This window comes from Diabrotica virgifera, chromosome 1, assembly GCF_917563875.1.
Source record: "Diabrotica virgifera virgifera chromosome 1, PGI_DIABVI_V3a".
Lineage (NCBI taxonomy): Eukaryota > Metazoa > Arthropoda > Insecta > Coleoptera > Chrysomelidae > Diabrotica > Diabrotica virgifera.
Window position 1 is genome coordinate 45,005,186 of NC_065443.1, and position 18,636 is coordinate 45,023,821.

The 18,636-nt window shown below is 30.6% G+C and overlaps 1 protein-coding gene across 2 annotated transcripts in view; it reads right to left on the reverse strand.

Moving 5' to 3' along the window:
* The window catches only part of LOC114327539 (protein SPT2 homolog), an 89,655-nt gene that overhangs the window by 12,861 nt on the left and 58,158 nt on the right, over positions 1–18,636 (reverse strand). For both annotated transcript variants that reach the window (XM_028276208.2, XM_028276207.2), the window contains one exon: positions 13,492–13,710. In XM_028276208.2, the coding sequence (XP_028132009.1) occupies positions 13,492–13,710 (219 nt within the window). The remainder of the gene's footprint in view (positions 1–13,491; positions 13,711–18,636) is intronic.

Here is an 18,636-nt window from a genome sequence, read left to right on the forward strand (position 1 = left end):
CATCTATAATTTTTAAAAGGTCGATAGGAAGCATGTCAGGTCCTGGGCTTTTTCTGTTCTTCATTGTTTTTAACGCATGTATTATTTCTTCCGTTGTAATATATTTTTAGTCATAGGCCTTATTAATTCTTCTTTATTTATGTATTAATAATAGACTCTAGAAGTTTGACTGGCTTAGAATGATGAGTTTTAATAAAACATGAGTTAAAAGCTAATGAGGAATTTTTGTAGTTTGGTAAAAAATGCAATTTTCTTCAAAATAGAAAGATTAGCATCAGAGATACAAAAAAATGTTTAAATATGAAATTGTAGGTTATTTAATTCCTAAGAATTTGGTTTGAAAAAATTTTTCTACGGCAAAAATTAATTGAGTGAATCGTAAATGAGTATATCGAAAAACATTGATTCTTTCGATATAAAACTAAAACTTTCGATAGCGAATAAATCGAAAACTATTAATTTTATCAAAAAAATGTATGGAACATTTTTTGCTTAGAATGAATGTTTTTATCAACTTTTGCGATCAAAATTAAATAAAAAATTTCCACCCCGAGATGGAGTGGCAACCACCCCCATGGGAAAAGCGGCTTTCGGCATGATATAGATTTTGATCCTTGGACTATCCACTACTTATTCTCAAATTTTCAAGCAAATCGATATATTCTGTAAAAATTGCAAGGTGAAAAGCTTCGGTTCCTGGACTAATAACTGAACTAAGGAATTTGTATTTCGTTCAAAATGGCGGGGAGTCTAATTTGCAAAATTATTTTAAATGGGATCATATGACAAGTTTTTTTGATTTATTTAATAATTCCTTCAATATAGTAATAAGTAAATATATGATATAAGTTCTTGGCTTGCAGCAGGTGTCGTCCATTGACGACTCTCTGGAATTCACCTAGGGATTCACCTTCTGGCCAAAGTCTTTTTAGGCGTCTGTCATTCAGTGGAGGGTTGAATAATTCGTCTATGAGATGGTTTGGATGATTTGCGCTGCGATTCATGTATCTTCTGTAGTGGTAAGCGACCACATTATTGATGCAAGGAATGTTGAGGTCTGCATGGTTTGGTTTGACACATACCATGGGGCTTTAGATAACATACGAATAGTCTTTGACTGGAATATCTGTAGTATTTTGGTGTTGGATGGTTTGCTACAGCCCCACAGCTCGATTCCGTATGTCCACACTGGTTCGAGTATTGTTTTATAGATGGTCAGTTTATTTTCTAATAAAAGTTGCGATCTTCTGTTGACTAGCCAGCTCATATTTTTAACTTCTATATCGAGGTGTCGTCGTTTGGCTACAATATGTGATTTTCAAGTAAGTTTTTCGTCTAGATGAAGGCCCAGGTACTTTACTTCTGTTTTTATTGGTATGGGTGAATTATTTAGGTGTAGTTGTGAACATCTAATTTTTCGATTTAGCATCTAAGCCAGTCTTCCAGTTCATTGAGATGATTTTGCAATTTGTTAAATGCTAATATTTCGTTGATGTCTGATGCTAGAATACCAGTGTCATCCGCAAATGTTGCCATTAGTGTATTTTTGCTAATAGGAATAGCAGCAGTGAAAATTTGGTAAAGGAATGGGCCAAGTACACTGCCCTGAGGTATTCCGGACTTTATTTGGTGGCAGTTGGATACGGTTCCTTCGTATTTAGATAGGGTTCCTTCGTATTTAACCTAGAAGTATCTGTCAGACAAATATGATTTAAGGTGGAGATAGATTTGGTAAGTTAGCTGAGTTTTTATTTTGAAGAGAATACCCTCGTGCCGCACTCTACCAAATGCTTGGCTGTATATCGAGGAATGGTGATGTACAGATTTGTTTCCCTTCTAAGCTCTCTTTTCTTTTGTTGACTAATCTATGGCATTGTTGTGTAGTTGAGTGATTTGAGCGAAAACCAAACTGGTAATCTGGGATCAGGTTTTCTATAGGTATTATTGTTTCTATTATGTTAAGGATTAACCTTTCGAAGAGTTTCGATAAAGTCGGAAAGAGACTTATTGGTCTGTACGATATGACAAGCAGGGCAAAAATATCGGATATATATGATATATATCCGATATACATATATCCAAAATGTGATATTTATATGATATTTTTGATATTTTGGAAAACATTTCAATAGAGAAACTAAATTGACCAAAATAAGACTGTAAATGTAGAATGTAACAGTATAAAAGATATATTTTTACTTAATTAAAAATACAAAAATATAAACGTACGTATGGTAGTATGTTACATAAACAGAAAACAAAATGATCGAGTACCTATCCAAGTAACAACTAAATTAACTAAAAATATTGCAAACATTAACCTAAACATATAGGTATTTCTATTTTTCCAAAATAACTCAAAATTCTGAACATTCAAAAAACAAAATCAAAATTTAGAAAATTAATTAAGATGATGGTTCAACATCGGAAGTGTCTGTCAAAACCAGTAAAGCACCCAAGACTTAATTCTGCCTCTTCATTTTCCCTTCTTTCAGTTTCTTGTTCAGGCCAAATCCATTTCACTTTGTCATGTTTTTGGTATGGTATGGTATCCTAAATTATTTCGTAATTTGGAATGCACAAGTCCAAAGCTTGAAAAGCACCTATCAATGCCTGCCGTTGAGGCTACTGCTGTAATTGGTTAATTCGTTCGAGAAATATGTTTTTATCAGGCCAAGCAGATTCAGAACAGATTGGAACAGACTTCCACCATAATAATGGAGTTTTTTTTTTTGAAATTTGGACCATACATGAAAGACGGAAAAGGTTTAGACTTCGAAGTTAGTGCCATTATTACAAACGGAACAAAATCTGTGTTGATTGAATTTAAATATTCATAAGCCTGTTCTCTTTGTTGAGCAGTAAGTCTTTCTCACAAAAAGCGATGGTTCAGTAGGTTTGCCAAAAAATGAGGCGATACATGGCCCTGTATGAGGGGAAAAATAAGGCCCTAGATGGGCTAGATACAACTCGGAGAATTCCTGTTAGAAGGCAAGTCAACGCAGTTGCGTCGTTGCCGCTTTTTAACCTTCTTATGTAAAAATTAGTACGAAATACAATACTGATATATATCACGATATATATAGATATAATATAAATATCATTATATATATCACGATATATATCGTAATATGTATCAGTTGATATATATCCTCGCGCCCTGATGACAAGTAATACATAGATACCTCATTTGAAAAAGATTCTATCACGCTATTTCAAAAGCGCAATTTATTGTTCAATGACGGCGGTATAAACAAAATATAGACTGCTCCTAATAATTTTGCAAGTGTTCAACTTTTATGAAAAACGATAAAAAAAATAATTTATTTTTCCACATTATGAGGAAATTAATTTGGTTTTTATGGACGTATTTAAAGAATGGCACCGACATTTTTAGGGGAGTACATATAGATTTTCACTTCGGAAAAAAATCAAACAAGATAGACCTTTTTGTAATTTCATTAAGAAATGTTTAATAAACAACATATCAAAAAGTTCTACTCGAGAAGTGGGTGCTTCATTTTTTATTAAACAAATGAACAACGAAATTAGATGTTTTTTTTAAATAACTCCGAAAATATAAATTTTAGAAAAAACTGACTTAACCATTGAAAAACTCGAAAATTTTACAAAAAAAACCTTAGATAAAGAATTTTCTAAAATTAAATCTGTATCTTCTATAATTTTTTATTTATAACGCTAAAGTCACCCTTCTCACAAACATTGGCGCACTGTAAACTAACGTACGGCGAAGTGCACGGTTGAGTTATTTTAATGTAATTCTTTAACTAATGGATCAAATGAAATTTTACAAATTGAACATGAAAGAAGAATAATTAAGCTATCTTATGGTTATAATAGAAAGAAATAAAATATATGGGCATAAGTACGGTGTGGGCGGAAAGTGAGCCTTACATGAATTTTGTTTAAAAATGATTTAAAAACTAATACAATTTTTCTTATAAAACTCTTAATTTTGCACAACTCACCTTTCAAGCATCTTACTAAATGATGTTTCATTAAAAAAATCTCAAAAATTTAATTCAAATGATATGACGTCTCAAAAAATGTAATTTTTGAAATCTTCGTAGTTTTATAGAATTACCACCACTTTAAGACGGTATTATTCAAGTTTGAACAGATCTATTACAGTGTTATAAGTGCTTTTTTAAAGCTTAGGATGTAATCTTTAAAATGCACTAAATTATTTTACTTTAGAAATAAAATAAACTATTTCTTTTAAAGAAAATTAAGAAAGATAACAAAAATGTAATACAAAAACCGAAAATTACCAGCTAAAAAAAATGTTTATACAAAGTGATCAAAACTTTTTTCTGTAAAACTTACCTAAAATACATTTAATAATAAGCTTCAATCAGGGCCCCCGCTACCATATATGCAAAGTGTGCAATGCGCACGGGCGCCATCCTTTAGGGGCGCCAAAACCCGGGGTCAAAAATTGCAAAAAAGCAAAGAAATAAAAAAACAAAAATTAATTTTAAAATAAAAGTTGAGAAATTAAATAGGATTGGATATAAATACATACGAAATTTTATTAGTATATTATACAGTTACTGCCGATTCCCATTTGCGAGAACATGTCAGAAGTCAGGCATTTTAATTTATTTTGTTATGCTTTGATTATGTTTGTTTCATTTTGATATTTTAGCCTACTAATAATAGTCCATTTACTCACGGTTTTTGTTTTAAATTTTAAAGAACCGCATATATTGACATAAAATTTGTCATAAGTACACATAGCTAACAAGAAAAGAAGTGATACCTACTGTGCCGATGGGGTACTCTCGGGGGTGAGAAAACATTCGTTCAAAATAAGTCCAAAATTGGATAAACTGACTATTCTAAGCAACTTTTGTTGTATAGAGATTTTCACTAAGTCAATTCTTTTCGAGTTATTTGCGAGTGAGTATGTATGTTCATTTTTCAACAAAAAAACCCCGTTTCTAGACGGTTTTTCGCAATTAAAAAATAATTATTTTATCGAAAAAATACTCTTAGCAAAAATATAGCTTACAAGAAAGTGAAAAAAAAGAATTTATATTAAGTCCGCAAAACCAAGTAGAAGCAGAGTTGTAGCTAATTAAAAGTAGATTCTTATTCGTCAAATTCCAAATCGAATATTTCAACGTGAAATAACCAAAAAATTAAGCACTTTTCGGGGAAAACTCATTACAACTTCTTTAAAATGTTTAAGAAAAACTTTATTTATATGATCTGTAAGTTTCATAGGTTTAAACTGCTCATTTTTGAAAAAATTTGGTATTTAAGTAATTTTTTTAAACCTTGAAAAAATTTCTTTTTCCAAATAACTTTAAAATTAATTAGTGATATTGGATACGGCTGTTCAAATTTTGCATACACTCATGATTAGTGACTCGTTCAGCCCTTTCGCCATTTAACTACAGCCTTTTCAAAAATAAGCACTTTGAACCGATGAAACTTCAGATCATATTAACAATACATAAGTAAAGTAACTTGTGGTGAAGCGGTAACGATTAATTTCATTTGGGATACTAATTAGGGGGTGGTTTTCATGATTTTTTTACCAAAAAAGGGCCAACATTATTTTTAACTTACTTACTTTTGATGTTAAAAAAATATAGCTTCTTTTAAACACTTTAAAGTCGTAATGAGTTTTCCCTGATAAGTGCTTGTATTTTTGGTTTTTTCACGTTGAAATATTTGATTTGTAATTGGACGAATAAGAACCTCTTTTCATCAGCTACAACCTTGCTTCTACTGGGTCTGCAGACTTCATATATAGGTACTTACACCATTTTTTTTTCACTTTTTTATAAGCTATATTTTTTTTTTGGTAAAATACTAACTTTTTGAGTTATTTGCGAAAATCCGTCTAAAAGCTTTTTTTTTTGTTGAAAAATGAACATAAATTTACTCGCAAATAACTTGAAAACTATTGAAAAGTATACAGAGAAAAATCTTTATAGAAGAAAAGTTATTTAAAATTAGTCATTTTATCCAATTCCGTACTTTTTTGAACCTATGATTTTTCACCCTCGAGAAGGGGTGAAACTCACATTCTAAAGTTCAGTTTTCTGGTTTATTTCAAGCACCTAACCTATTTTCAAAAAATAAATAAAAAACATGATCCAAAATGCCTTAAGGGGCGCCAAAATCCTTTTTTGCACACAGGCGCCAGTACCCCTTACGGGGGCCCTGGCTTCAATAATAATAATGATCAGCAAAAAAAAATTTTTAGCTCTTATACAGTATGTCTGCGTAACTTGGAACCTATTGGCCATGAGCCGATGGGTAGAGGGGATTTGACAGCTTTCTCCAGCGCTGTTAGTGGCAGTTTTGTGCATTTATCTGATAAATTTAAATGGCGCGCCATGGGTAGAGGAGAGGGGATTTGACGGTTTTCGCCACAGCTGTTAGTGCAACGTTGCCACATTTAGTAGATTTCTACTTTTTTGGTAGATTTTTGATATTTTTTAAAAGATTCTAGTAGGCAATATTTTTTAGTAGATTTTTGGTATATTTCAACATTTTCTTATGACTAAAATAAAATTTGCTTTTTAATAGTATTTACCCCATTTCTAAATTAATTTTTAGACATTTTGTTACAATTTCCCAATGTCATTACCGAAAATAAGATTCAGGGGTGGGATTCTGTGTACAATCGCTAACACCGCCGACCGCTTTCTATCAATGTCAATATATTTGAATTTTTAGTTTTAATTCAAATATTTTCTTGTTTTACAAGTGTCACTTCAGCATCAACTAGCAAAACTAGAAAATAATTCAATTAAAACTAAAAATTCAAATATTTTCACGACAATTGACATCGATAGAAAGCGAAGTGTAGATATCTACAGTGCACGGAATCTAGCCCCAGGACGTAGATGATGAATATTAAACAGAAATGAAACTGGATTCTGGTGTAACAAACTTGCAGATTTCAAGTAGCAGTGCAATCAGTACCTATTTCAGGTGTTATTGAAGAGTTCTGGTATTCGGTGGTCGGTGAGCCTGTTAGAAGCTAACGATGGAAAACTAAAATATCTAAGGCCCGGTCTTTTCACCTCCGAATAAAAGTTATTCGGAGGTTATTTGACAGATTTACATGTAATCTGCCGGATAAACTTCCTAATAAATATTTATTCGGAGGTGAAAAGACCGGGCCGCATATTTACAGACGCTAGCGTGTGTAGACACCAGGGTGTTGAAATCAGTTAGGGTGTGGAAAAACAGTACATTTACAGATGCTAGCGCGTGTTGACACCACGGTGTTGAAATCGGTTAGGGTTTGGAAAAGCAGTACGTTTACAGATGCTAGCGTGTGTTGACACTAGGGTGTTGAAATCAGTTAGGGTTTGGAAAAACAGTACATTTACAAATACTAACAGATTTGGACACCAGAGTGTTGAAAGCACCTAGCTTTTTTAGTGATTATACATGCATATATGGTAACGGCTATTGACATTGATTTTATATACCTATTGCTGTGGAAAATATTTAAGTGATTTAGGTATTAATAAATAATTAAACGTTGTTGGGATATAAACAATAATATATTAACACAAAAGAACATCATAAAAAATGTTGTTCTGAAGCTATCTCCTTGTGGCATTTTTATAATTAACTATTTAGATGGGAAATAAGCCACAATTAAATTGAAAAAAATAATTTTATTAATGTTTCGACCTCCAAATCGGGTGTCGTTGTCAAAATACAAAATACTACTAAATTAAACCAAAATGTTGTTGCTTAGTAAAAAATTCTTCTAATAATTTATTTAATCTTACTCATTTATATCGGCAATTCAGACATATATTATACATTTTAAAGTATTTTTTAGTAAGCAACAACATTTTTGTTTAATTTAGTAGTATTTTGTATTTTGAAAACAACACCCGATTTGGACGTCAAAACGTTAATAAAATTATTTATATAATTGTGGCTTATTTCTCGTCTAAATAGTTAATTATAAAAATAATACATATTAGATTAATGAGCAGATCCATGCCCTTTAGCGTTAGGTTGGTTCTCTGTGATGTTTCTCATCAGGTTTCTGCTTCTTTTTTTTCTTTTGTTGTCTCGGTTTTGGAAAAACAGTATGTTTACAGATGCTAGCGTGTGTTCACACTAGGGTGTTGAAATTAATTAGGGTTTGGAAAAACAGTACATTTACAAATAACACCAAAGAACAACATAAAAAATAATGTTCTGAAGCTATTTCCTTGTGGTATTTTTATAATTAAATATTTAGATGGGAACTAAGCCACAATTGAATTGAAAAAAAATTTCTTAACGTTTCGGCGCCCAAATCGGATGTCGTTGTTAAAATACAAAATACTACTAAATTAAACAAAAATGTTGTGGCTTAGTAAAAAATACTTTAAAATGTATAATATATGTCTGAATTGCAAATATAAATGAGTCAGATTAAAAAAATTGAAGACCTAAGTGGAAGAAGGAGGTATGTAACATTTTCTAAAATTTTGAGTTTCTTAGTGAATGAAGGTGGTATGTAACTTAACTATCATATTATGCCACTTTTACTGTACCTCTAAAAGGCTTAATAAAAGATATTCTAGTGGATGAAGGAGGTATGTAACATATAGAATACAATTCTTGAATGGAAAAATTTTAACTCGAAAACTATTAACTTTAGAGAAAAATTACCAAAGATATTTTTTGTTTCCAATCATCAAAAGAACCTAAAATAATGTACACAGGCTAAAAAAATGTTTTTTAATTTGTTTAATTTTTTTTTTATAAATGTAGCTAAGGCTAGGGTAGCTATTAATAAAAAGGCAAGGTAAACGGAAGAAGAAACGCCAGGTCGAAGCAGAAAGGCCAGGTCGCAGAAGACCGTCATGGCTTAGAAACCTGTAAGAATGGTTTAACAGATCCTCTGCATCCCCTTACCGAGCTGCCATTACAAAATTACTATAGCCAGTTTGATAGCCAACATGAACATAGCAACATGAAGAAGAAGATTATTTTGTGTTCATTTACATAAATTTATGTAAAACTGAATATAGAGCATTATTTCATGCCACTTACCCTCTTCATCCATTCAGATAAAGGATAGTTATATAAACTAAAATTAATGGAAAAGGTGGTATGTACAGTTTTTATTTATTTTTAGAAAAAATATTAAAAATCAAAACAAATTATCAACATTATATGTAAAGGAATGCTATAGCAATATAAATAAAACCAAATAACACAAACAATATTTTCATGATAAAAGTAGAGGAAAAAAAACTTTAACTGCCCATATCTAAAAGGTAGGCTTTGTAACATACCTCCTTCTTTCACTTAGGTCTTCAATTATTAGAATAATTTTTTACTAAGCAACAAAATTTTTCTTTAATTTAGTAGTACAGTCAAACCCGCTTATTGGAATAGCTTTTGTGCCAAGTAGAAGTATTCCTTAAACTGGGATATTCCTTTAAGAGGTATTCTAATAAGCGGGTTCGACTGTATTTTGTATTTTGAAAACGACACCCGATTTGGGCGCCGAAACGTTAATAAAATTATTTTTTTCAATTTAATTGTGGCTTATTTCCTATCTAAATAGTTAATTATAAAAATGCCGCAAGGAAATAACTTAAGAACAACATTATTTTTATGTTGTTCTTTTGTGTTAATATATTATTGTTTATATCCCAACAACGTTTAATTATTTATTAATACCTAAATCACTTAAATATTTTCCCACAGCAGTAGGTATATAAAATCAATGTCAATAGCCGTTAGCATATGCATGTATAACCACTAAGAAAGCTAGCTGCTTTCAACACTCTGGTGTCCAAATCTGTTAGTATTTGTAAATGTACTGTTTTTCCAAACCCTAACTGATTTCAATACCCTAGTGTCAACACACGCTAGCATCTGTAAACGTACTGTTTTTCCAAACCCTAACCGATTTCAACACCGTGGTGTCAACACGCGCTAGCATCTGTAAATGTACTGTTTTTCCAAACCCTAACTGATTTCAACACCCTGGTGTCTACACACGCTAGCATCTGTAAATATGCGACCGGGCCTAATTATAATATATGTAACTTTGCAAAACAACAAATGTTGTGTTTGCGTGTTTCTAATGTAAAATGCGAAATAATTGTTTGAAGAATGTGATCCAGATATGCAGATGTTAAAATCAGTGGATGACAAAATATTATATATAAATATTAAATATGAAATTGATAAAAATTAATTATAGTTGGTCATTTTGTTCCCCAGTTAAAATATAAAAAAGTTTGGTTTTGTTTACAAACAGTCATATTAATTTCTAGTTAAACTCCCTCTGTGGCTCAGTAGTAAGAGCGCCTACTTTTGGATCGAAAGGTCCGAATGGTCGTGAGTTTGAATTTCACCAGGGTAGAGAATTTTTCGTTTATTATAAATTAATAAATGAAAATAGTTTCTATCCTTGGGGGATCAGTACCCACCGGAGGGACCGCAGACGTTCGGATACAATTAGCGTCTCTGCAAAGACAATGACATCGACTTTCCAAAGTAACAAGACACTTACTCAACACACACACTACACATAAAGTCTACTTTACACTACATGATTTATCACGTGATTTATCATATGATTTTGCCCATGACGAGCCGCATGACAATGCTTATGATAAAACACAATGCTTATGGCAAAATCATATGACAAATCACACAGTGTAAACATGTAAATTTTACTCCATGACCAAATCATATGACAAATCACATGATAAATCATGTAATGTAAAGTCGACTTAACACTAGCTACCTAATTGGTAAAATCCACTGTACCATCACCATGCCAATGCCCATTAGTTGTCGAGGCATTAGCTAAATAAAAAAAATTTCTAGTTAGTCAGCTGTTATTTTTATTATAAAAAGTCATAAATTATATACAAATATATTAATAAAGTTTTATAGTATATTTTAGTTTTTGATAAGTAGATTTTAAGGTTTGTTCCAACACGACCGAGAACCGTCACGCAACGGTAACGCTCCTGCGCAGTAAAGAAAATCCGTTCCAACAAAAATATGATCGTCATCGGATCGTCCTTCCCACTGTTCCAACAAGAATTGTGATCTTTCGGTGACGGTTTCGTGATGATCATTTCAGTAATCGGGCAAATGCAAATGTGCTGGTTGGACTGACTTGAGCACTAGGATTTAATTCTTTAAATTTTTTGAGCCTTTGATCGACTAAAAGCACACAAGCTGTCACCAACAAAAATGACAAATATAGGATTACCGTCATGGGACGATAACTGGGCGATACAATTACGAACATGCGCACAACAAACGGTACAAGTAGTTTCGTGACGGTTTCTGGGCCGTCCAAAAGTTCATGTTGGAACAAACCTTTAGTAAGCTAAACTTACAGTAGATTTTCTAAATAAAATGTGGCAACGCTGTGTTAGTGGCAGTTGGCAGTTTTGTTTTGTGCATTTGATAAACTTCACAAACTGAAATGGCGGGTAATATGGATTTTTCAAAAAAGAAAACAAGATATTGTAGCTGTTGTATTGATTCATGTAAAAATATTGAATATAACAGTACTGGATGCAGTTATTATATTCGGAAACATTGCGTACATGTCCTGTATCAACTAAATCCTTTCCTTTTTTGGTGTTGCTGATTGAAATTGGATATCATGGGAAATAAGACTGAATCCAGTATAATGTTTAATATCCATTTTGATAGAATTCAAACAAATTACAATTCATACAAATTGCAAAATTTTAATAATCAAAGCAGTAAGCACACAAAAATAAACAGAGGTAACCTTTAAAATGTTAAATAATTCATATAAACTTATTCTTTTTCTCAATGGTCTCTTGCGTAAGCAGTCATCCAGTCTCACGAACTTATATATTAAATATTAAAATTATAATGAATAAAATAAAAAAACATAATTAATTTTACTATTAATTCTGTGTATTCGTTTAGTAATCAGGTTACAATAATATTTCAGTTCATAATTTGTGTCTTTCTAGATAATTATCTATTTTTCTCGTTTTGTATATTTCACATACATAAATTTTATCAGAAAAGTATAAGTTTCAAACCGCGAGATAGCGCTACCGTCGAAACTCACAGCCAATTGATAACTTTTTTATTTATTATCAGTTTTACGAAAAAAAGTTATTCTTTATAAAATACTCTGCATCGTATATAATCTAAGATTCAATCATCAAATATCAAATTTAATTAATGTTATACGAGGTATGTCAAAAAATGTGAATTTCACTCAAAAGTAAAGTACCTTTACATTTCACAATATCGAAAATTGTTATTAAAAAAAGTTGTTTGGAATTAAAAAAATTGTTTTAGTGTTGAATTACATCCTGCTAATTAAAATATTGTAAATAATAAAAGCACTTAACTCTTAAGAAAAATTCATATTTTTTACATACCTCGTATAAAATTTAAAAAGTTTGATATCTGATGTTTGTATCTAAGATTTTAGACCAGGGAGAGTATTTTATGAAGAAAAATTTTTTTTTGTAAAAGTGATAATAAAATAGTTATCATAATTGTAATAGAATGATGATGAGTATCCGTAATTTGGGAAAAAATTGATTTTTTTTTTCGATTAGAATGATGTAGTAATTGTATATTTAGACATAGTTTCTAATTTCAAACAACTTTTCTTTATAAAAATTTTCGATATTGTGAAATATAAAGGTACAGGAACAGCATTTTTTGATATTCTGGAATATAAAGGTACTTTACTCTTAAACGAAATTCATATTTTTGACATAACGTATAAAATTGATAAAATTTGATATCTGATGGTTGAGTTTTAGATTTTTGACTATCCAGAGCATTTCATTAAGAATAACTTTTTTTCGTAAAATTGATAATAAAAAAGTTTTCCATTGGTTCCTAGCTGCGCAGACACACTGTATAAGAGCTTCTGTATAAGAATTTTCAAATTGCAATGACATATTCGGATTCAGCATAATCAAAAACAAAATAGAAACATATTTGATAAAAGTAAAATGATGAATTTAACGATATTTTTAAAATATTTATACAAAACAATTGTTATTGTTTAAACAATTAATAAACAATTAGCGGCCAAATCTGCGAGTAGAACTTTTTACTTTAACATGTATATAAACTAACAAAAAAAGTTTTAGAAAAATATAAGCTTGTTTGAAATTTTCCGAAACAATGCATGTTCTAATTGCACTCCCCTATTTTCTTAAATGATAAGAATATGATGCATCGTTTGAACGTTCTTGGACCTCTCAATATTTCCTATAAACAAGAAATAGTTTTTTTGCACTTACAAGTTTACAGTAAGTTCCGTAATTCAATTGTCATCATTTTAAAACAACACGATACAATCGCTCTCAAATCTAGAAATATACTAAATGTAAAGTGCTTTCAAATGATATATCAAATGACATATATTGTTATTTAGGAAAAATGTCGATGAAGCATCCTATGAAAGTGTACGTTAACATAATAAAATTATTGAAACTTTACCTATTTTGGTACTGATAACTTCTTCTTTCATCTGTTGCGCAAATGAAGTTTCCATATCGTCGACATCATCATCAACGTCTCTATATCGTTTTCTATCGTAGCCGAAAATTTCAGCGATGTGCGAAGATATATCGGCTTCTGCATCGTCGTCATCGATGAAATCGTCCATGTCTGAATCATATTCGTCTTCGTCGTCGTCATCGTCCAATATTCTTCGACCTAAAATAAGAAAATCAAAACACTAATTATGCAACTGAGTAAAGTTAAAAAAAATCCTCGAAAAAAAACCTTAATTACTAAAACAAAACATTAAAGAGGATAAGAAATGGTAGAAGAGAGATGTATTGAATAAAAGAAAAATTCAATAATGAAGATTATGAACACCCAATCCCCAGAAGACATACATAAGTACAATAGTGCGGTCACTGAAGGTGGATATGAGCTATTACCTCCGATTTCGTTGAACCTCCATCGATTTGCATGAAAATTGGTGAGTGGTTAGGGGATATCTCAAGGAATAAAGGTCACTTGGTGCCAACTTGCGCTTTTACCCTGGGGGTGGATGCCACCCCTCCTCGGGGGTGAAAATTATTTTATTAAAAATAACCCCACAATTCGATAGAGGGACAAAATATAAGCAAAATTTGTTATATAAATTTATTAAAATAAATCAAAACTTTTTGAGTTATTAAATATCAAAGATTTTAATTTTTCGTGAGAAAAATGTATGTTTTTAACCTATTTTTCATAAATAACTCAAAAACTATAAGTTTTTGCAAACAAGTTATTATTATCAAAATTGAGTCTAATAAAAAATCAAATAAACTGCTTACTAGAAAAACCTTTCAATGTTAACTAAAAGTGAGTTAATTGAATGTATATTTCTTTCGTCGAGTACCCAAATCTAAGTATTCAAGCTTAAATACCGGGAAAATGGTGCATTTTATAACACAAACTTATTAAACATTTGTCAAAGTTCATAGAAATATATATCAAATAAGCTCTCGAACAAGTTGATAGCATTAAAATTTATGCACCAAAAATGTTTCAAAATGTATCTTTTAAAAATTTTTCCAAAAAATGTTATTGTTCAAATATATGTTATAGTCAAAGCCCGAATTTTAGTCACTCCTAGGTTTGACTAGGCAATCCTCAGGTCTGACTGACGGTCTTAGTCAAAGCCCGAAATAAATTACAGTTTCGGCCTTTGGCTAGTCAAACCTAGGAGAGACTAAGTTGGTCAGCCAAAGGTCGAAATTCAATTTTATGAAATCGGGGTTTGACTAGTCAAACCCCGATCATCTATTAAAATGTCGTAATTTGTTAGATTTAGTTTATTAAAACGTCATTTTTTTATTTTAATAAAAAAATTAGTGTTTATTCTCACATGTTAAGGCAGTATGGCATTTAATGTTGCAAAATACGTTGACCTTTTACACTTACATAATTTTAAAGAGCATTTATTATTGCATTAGCATTTTTAAAAGTCTTGTTCTCCAAATTTAGAATATTTTGTACTAATTTCTCGTAGAGACAGCTTAACGTCTGGAACATCTTCGAAATTAAGAAAATGCTCTTTGCATTCTCTTACTTGATTTCTTGAAAAAAGTGTGTTTATTGTTCCGTATTTCGTACCAACTCTATATAAACCGTCAATTATTTTATCTTGTATGATACCCAAAATATTTCGAGCATCTCCTTTGGCTCTATCAAAGCTGGGGATAGGTATTGTTACAATTTTTGCGATCGAAATTGAAGGAAATTACACCAAACAAATCTGTGTCACACCATAACAAATGAGAAAATTATTTCATTAAATATTTAAAAATATTATTAAAATTTTTACACAGAATAAAAATATTTTAAGGAAATAGCTTCCACAGAATTGTATGAGTTTAGTATACACTCCCAATATTTCCAATATTTTTTCTTTTTATTTTTAATGAAACGTTATTTGAGCTTGTAATATTGTGAGGCAGGAAATTTTGTGTTGTACGTTTCCCACTCTGAATCTATCTGAGTTGAGCGAACGGAGTTTGATTCTTATTTACACGTAACTTGGTAATTTCTTCAGATGTGGTTTGTTGTATTTGCCAAAAAGAGAGCTCGGATGCATATACGTGCATGATTTGTAATCAGGTGGTATGTACATGATGTGTGCGCTTGCACACTTGATGCATATTATGACGGTTTTGAAATAAAAGTTACATGCATGCGTTGTGCAGAGACAGAAAAGATTAAAATAAATAAAGGAAAGGCGATTGAAGGTCTTCATGTGCAGGCTAATGCTATGAAACAATGTAGTGAAAAAAAATTTCCTCCAATTTCGATCGGAAAAACTGTAACAATACCTATCCCCAGCTTAGATAGAGCCAAAGGAGATGCTCGAAATATTTTGGGTACCATACAAGATAAAACAATTGACGGTTTATATAGAGTTGGTATAAAATACGGAACAATAAACACACTATTTTTAAGAAATCAAATAAGAGAATGCAAAGAGAATTTTCTTAATTTCGAAGATGTTCCAGACGTTAAGCTGTCTCTAAGAGAAATTAGAACAAAAGATTCAAAACTTGGAAGACAAAGCTTTATAAAATATTAGTGCAATAAGAAAACTGCTCTTCAAAATTATGTAAGTGTAAATGGTCTAACGTATTGTGCAACTCTAAATGTCATACCTACTGCCTCAACATGTGAGAATAAACACTATTTTTGTATAACACTATTTTTTTATTTTTATTACGAAAATATACAAAAATAAACAATAAAATTAAAAACTAACGTTTTTATTAAAATTAATCTAACAAATTACGACATTTTAATAGATGATCGGGGTTTGACTAGTCAAACCCCGATTTCATAAAATTAAATTTCGACCTTTGCCTGACCAACATAGTTTCTCCTAGGTTTGACTAGTCAAAGGCCGAAACAGTAATTTATTTCGGGCTTTGACTAAGACCGTCAGTCAGACCTGAGGATTGCCCAGTCAAACCTAGGAGTGCCTGAAATTCGGGCTTTGACTATAACATATATATCAAATAAGCTCTCGAACAAGTTGATAGCATTAAAATTTATGCACCAAAAATGTTTCAAAATCTTTTGATTCCAAGAGCCATTAAAAAACGTCAAAATTAGTCTTTTAAACATCCTACTTTTTTAAAAATAAAAGGTTAAATGGCCCCGGTTACATGGTTCTCGCAGCAAAATTGAAATATTAAACGTTTCTATCTCGGTTATTTTTTACTGTACGGAAATAGTAAAATGGATAAAGTTTTTAGAACAGAAAAAACTAAAATTTAGTTATATATGATTTTTTACGTATATTGAGTATTTTTGGAGTTATTATCAAAAGAAAGTGAAAAGTACGATGATTTTAAAAATTCTGATTTTTTTAAATGATATCTTTTTTTTTTTTCAAAAATATGCATTCTAAATCGGTCAAAATTGTTGAAATCATTAACTATGTTAATCTAAAGAAATTCTTGTGAGGATTACTACAAATTTTAATTTTTGTGAAAATGGCGTATGTTTTATTTTTCACTTTTTCCTAAAAAAAATCGAAAGGGTTCTCTTAATTTCATCATAACTGCTAATTTTGACTGCAGCTCATTTGATAGGTATTCCGAAGTACTTTGACAAGTGCTTAACAAGTACATTATATAAAATGCATCGTTCTCCCATTATGTAAGCTTGAATACTTAGATTTGAGTACTCGTCGAAAAAAATATACATTCAATTATCCATAACTTACTTTGAAATTAAAAAAGTTTAGTTCTTTAGTTGGGAAGTGTATTAAATTTTTTATTATCTTTAATTTTGGTAATATGTAATAGCTTTTTTATAAAAGGTTATAGTTTTTGAATAATACGTGAAAAACAGCTTTAAAACATGCATTTTTTTAAGAAAAAATAAAAGCTTTGATATTTAATAATTCAAAAAGTATTGATTTATGTTAATAACTTTATATAACAAATTTTGCTTAGAAGTTCCCCTCTATCGATTTCTGGTATTATTTTCAATAAAAAAAAATTTCACCACCGAGAAGGGGTGTCATCCACCCCCAGGGCAAAAGCGTAAGTTGGCATCATGTCACCTTTGTTCCTTGAAGTATCTTCTAACTACTCGGCAATTTTCATGAAAATCGATGAAGGTTCAAGGAAATCGGAGGTGAAAACCTTCAGTGACTCCACTATAAAGAGAAAAACGGGAAAGTAAACAAAGAATGGCAAAAGAAAAAATGAACTAAGGGAGGTAGGGAGGGAGGGAACATATTTATTAACATAAATAGTATTAAATGGTGTCACAATAGCTGGTAATACTTTTGTAGTTGAAATTTTTGAAACATTTTTTTATATTTTAAATTTTAATTTTTCAACCGAACAATTGGTGGATATGACATTTGTTTTGGGCGAAACCATTAGAAATTATTACCAGCTTTTGTGACACGACTACATAGATACTATGTACTTATTTCCTTCATAATAATATACTTCTATAACGTTCATTTGTTTCAAAGCATTTATTAACTGCTCTTACTCATAAATACAATTTAACTAACAAAATTGGGTACAATAAAGTTACTAGGGTAGAAAAATTTCTAGGGTAGATTTTAAAATTGGTTGTTTAATTTAATAATTAATGTATCCATATTAATTACTTATTAGTATGGTAAAATATATTGTTTGTAACATAATTTTAAAGTTATTAATAGTTATTTATGATATAAGTGTTAAAAGTACACGTTTAAGGCACGCATGTGAAAGTTTGCAGAATGAGCGATAGCGAATTCTGCAATTCACATGAGTGCCTTAAAAATGTACTTTTTAACACGCATATCATACAATATTTTTTCTACAAACGTAATTACAGCACAATATCTACAAAAACTTTTACTTGAACTTGACTGACATTCCATTTTTATATTTTTTTGACATTACATCAAAATTGCTTATACGGTCAATACAAACTGCAGTGCCTTAAAAATATTTTAAAGCACTAGTGCCTTAAAGTAGTATTTTTAACGCTCGTATGGAGTGCTAAAAATTGCATTTTTAACACGGTTGTAGAAAAATTCAATTAAGTTGCACTTGCATACGTTTGATTTTCATATTTAATTACGTTTTTATTTTTATCTTTGATATT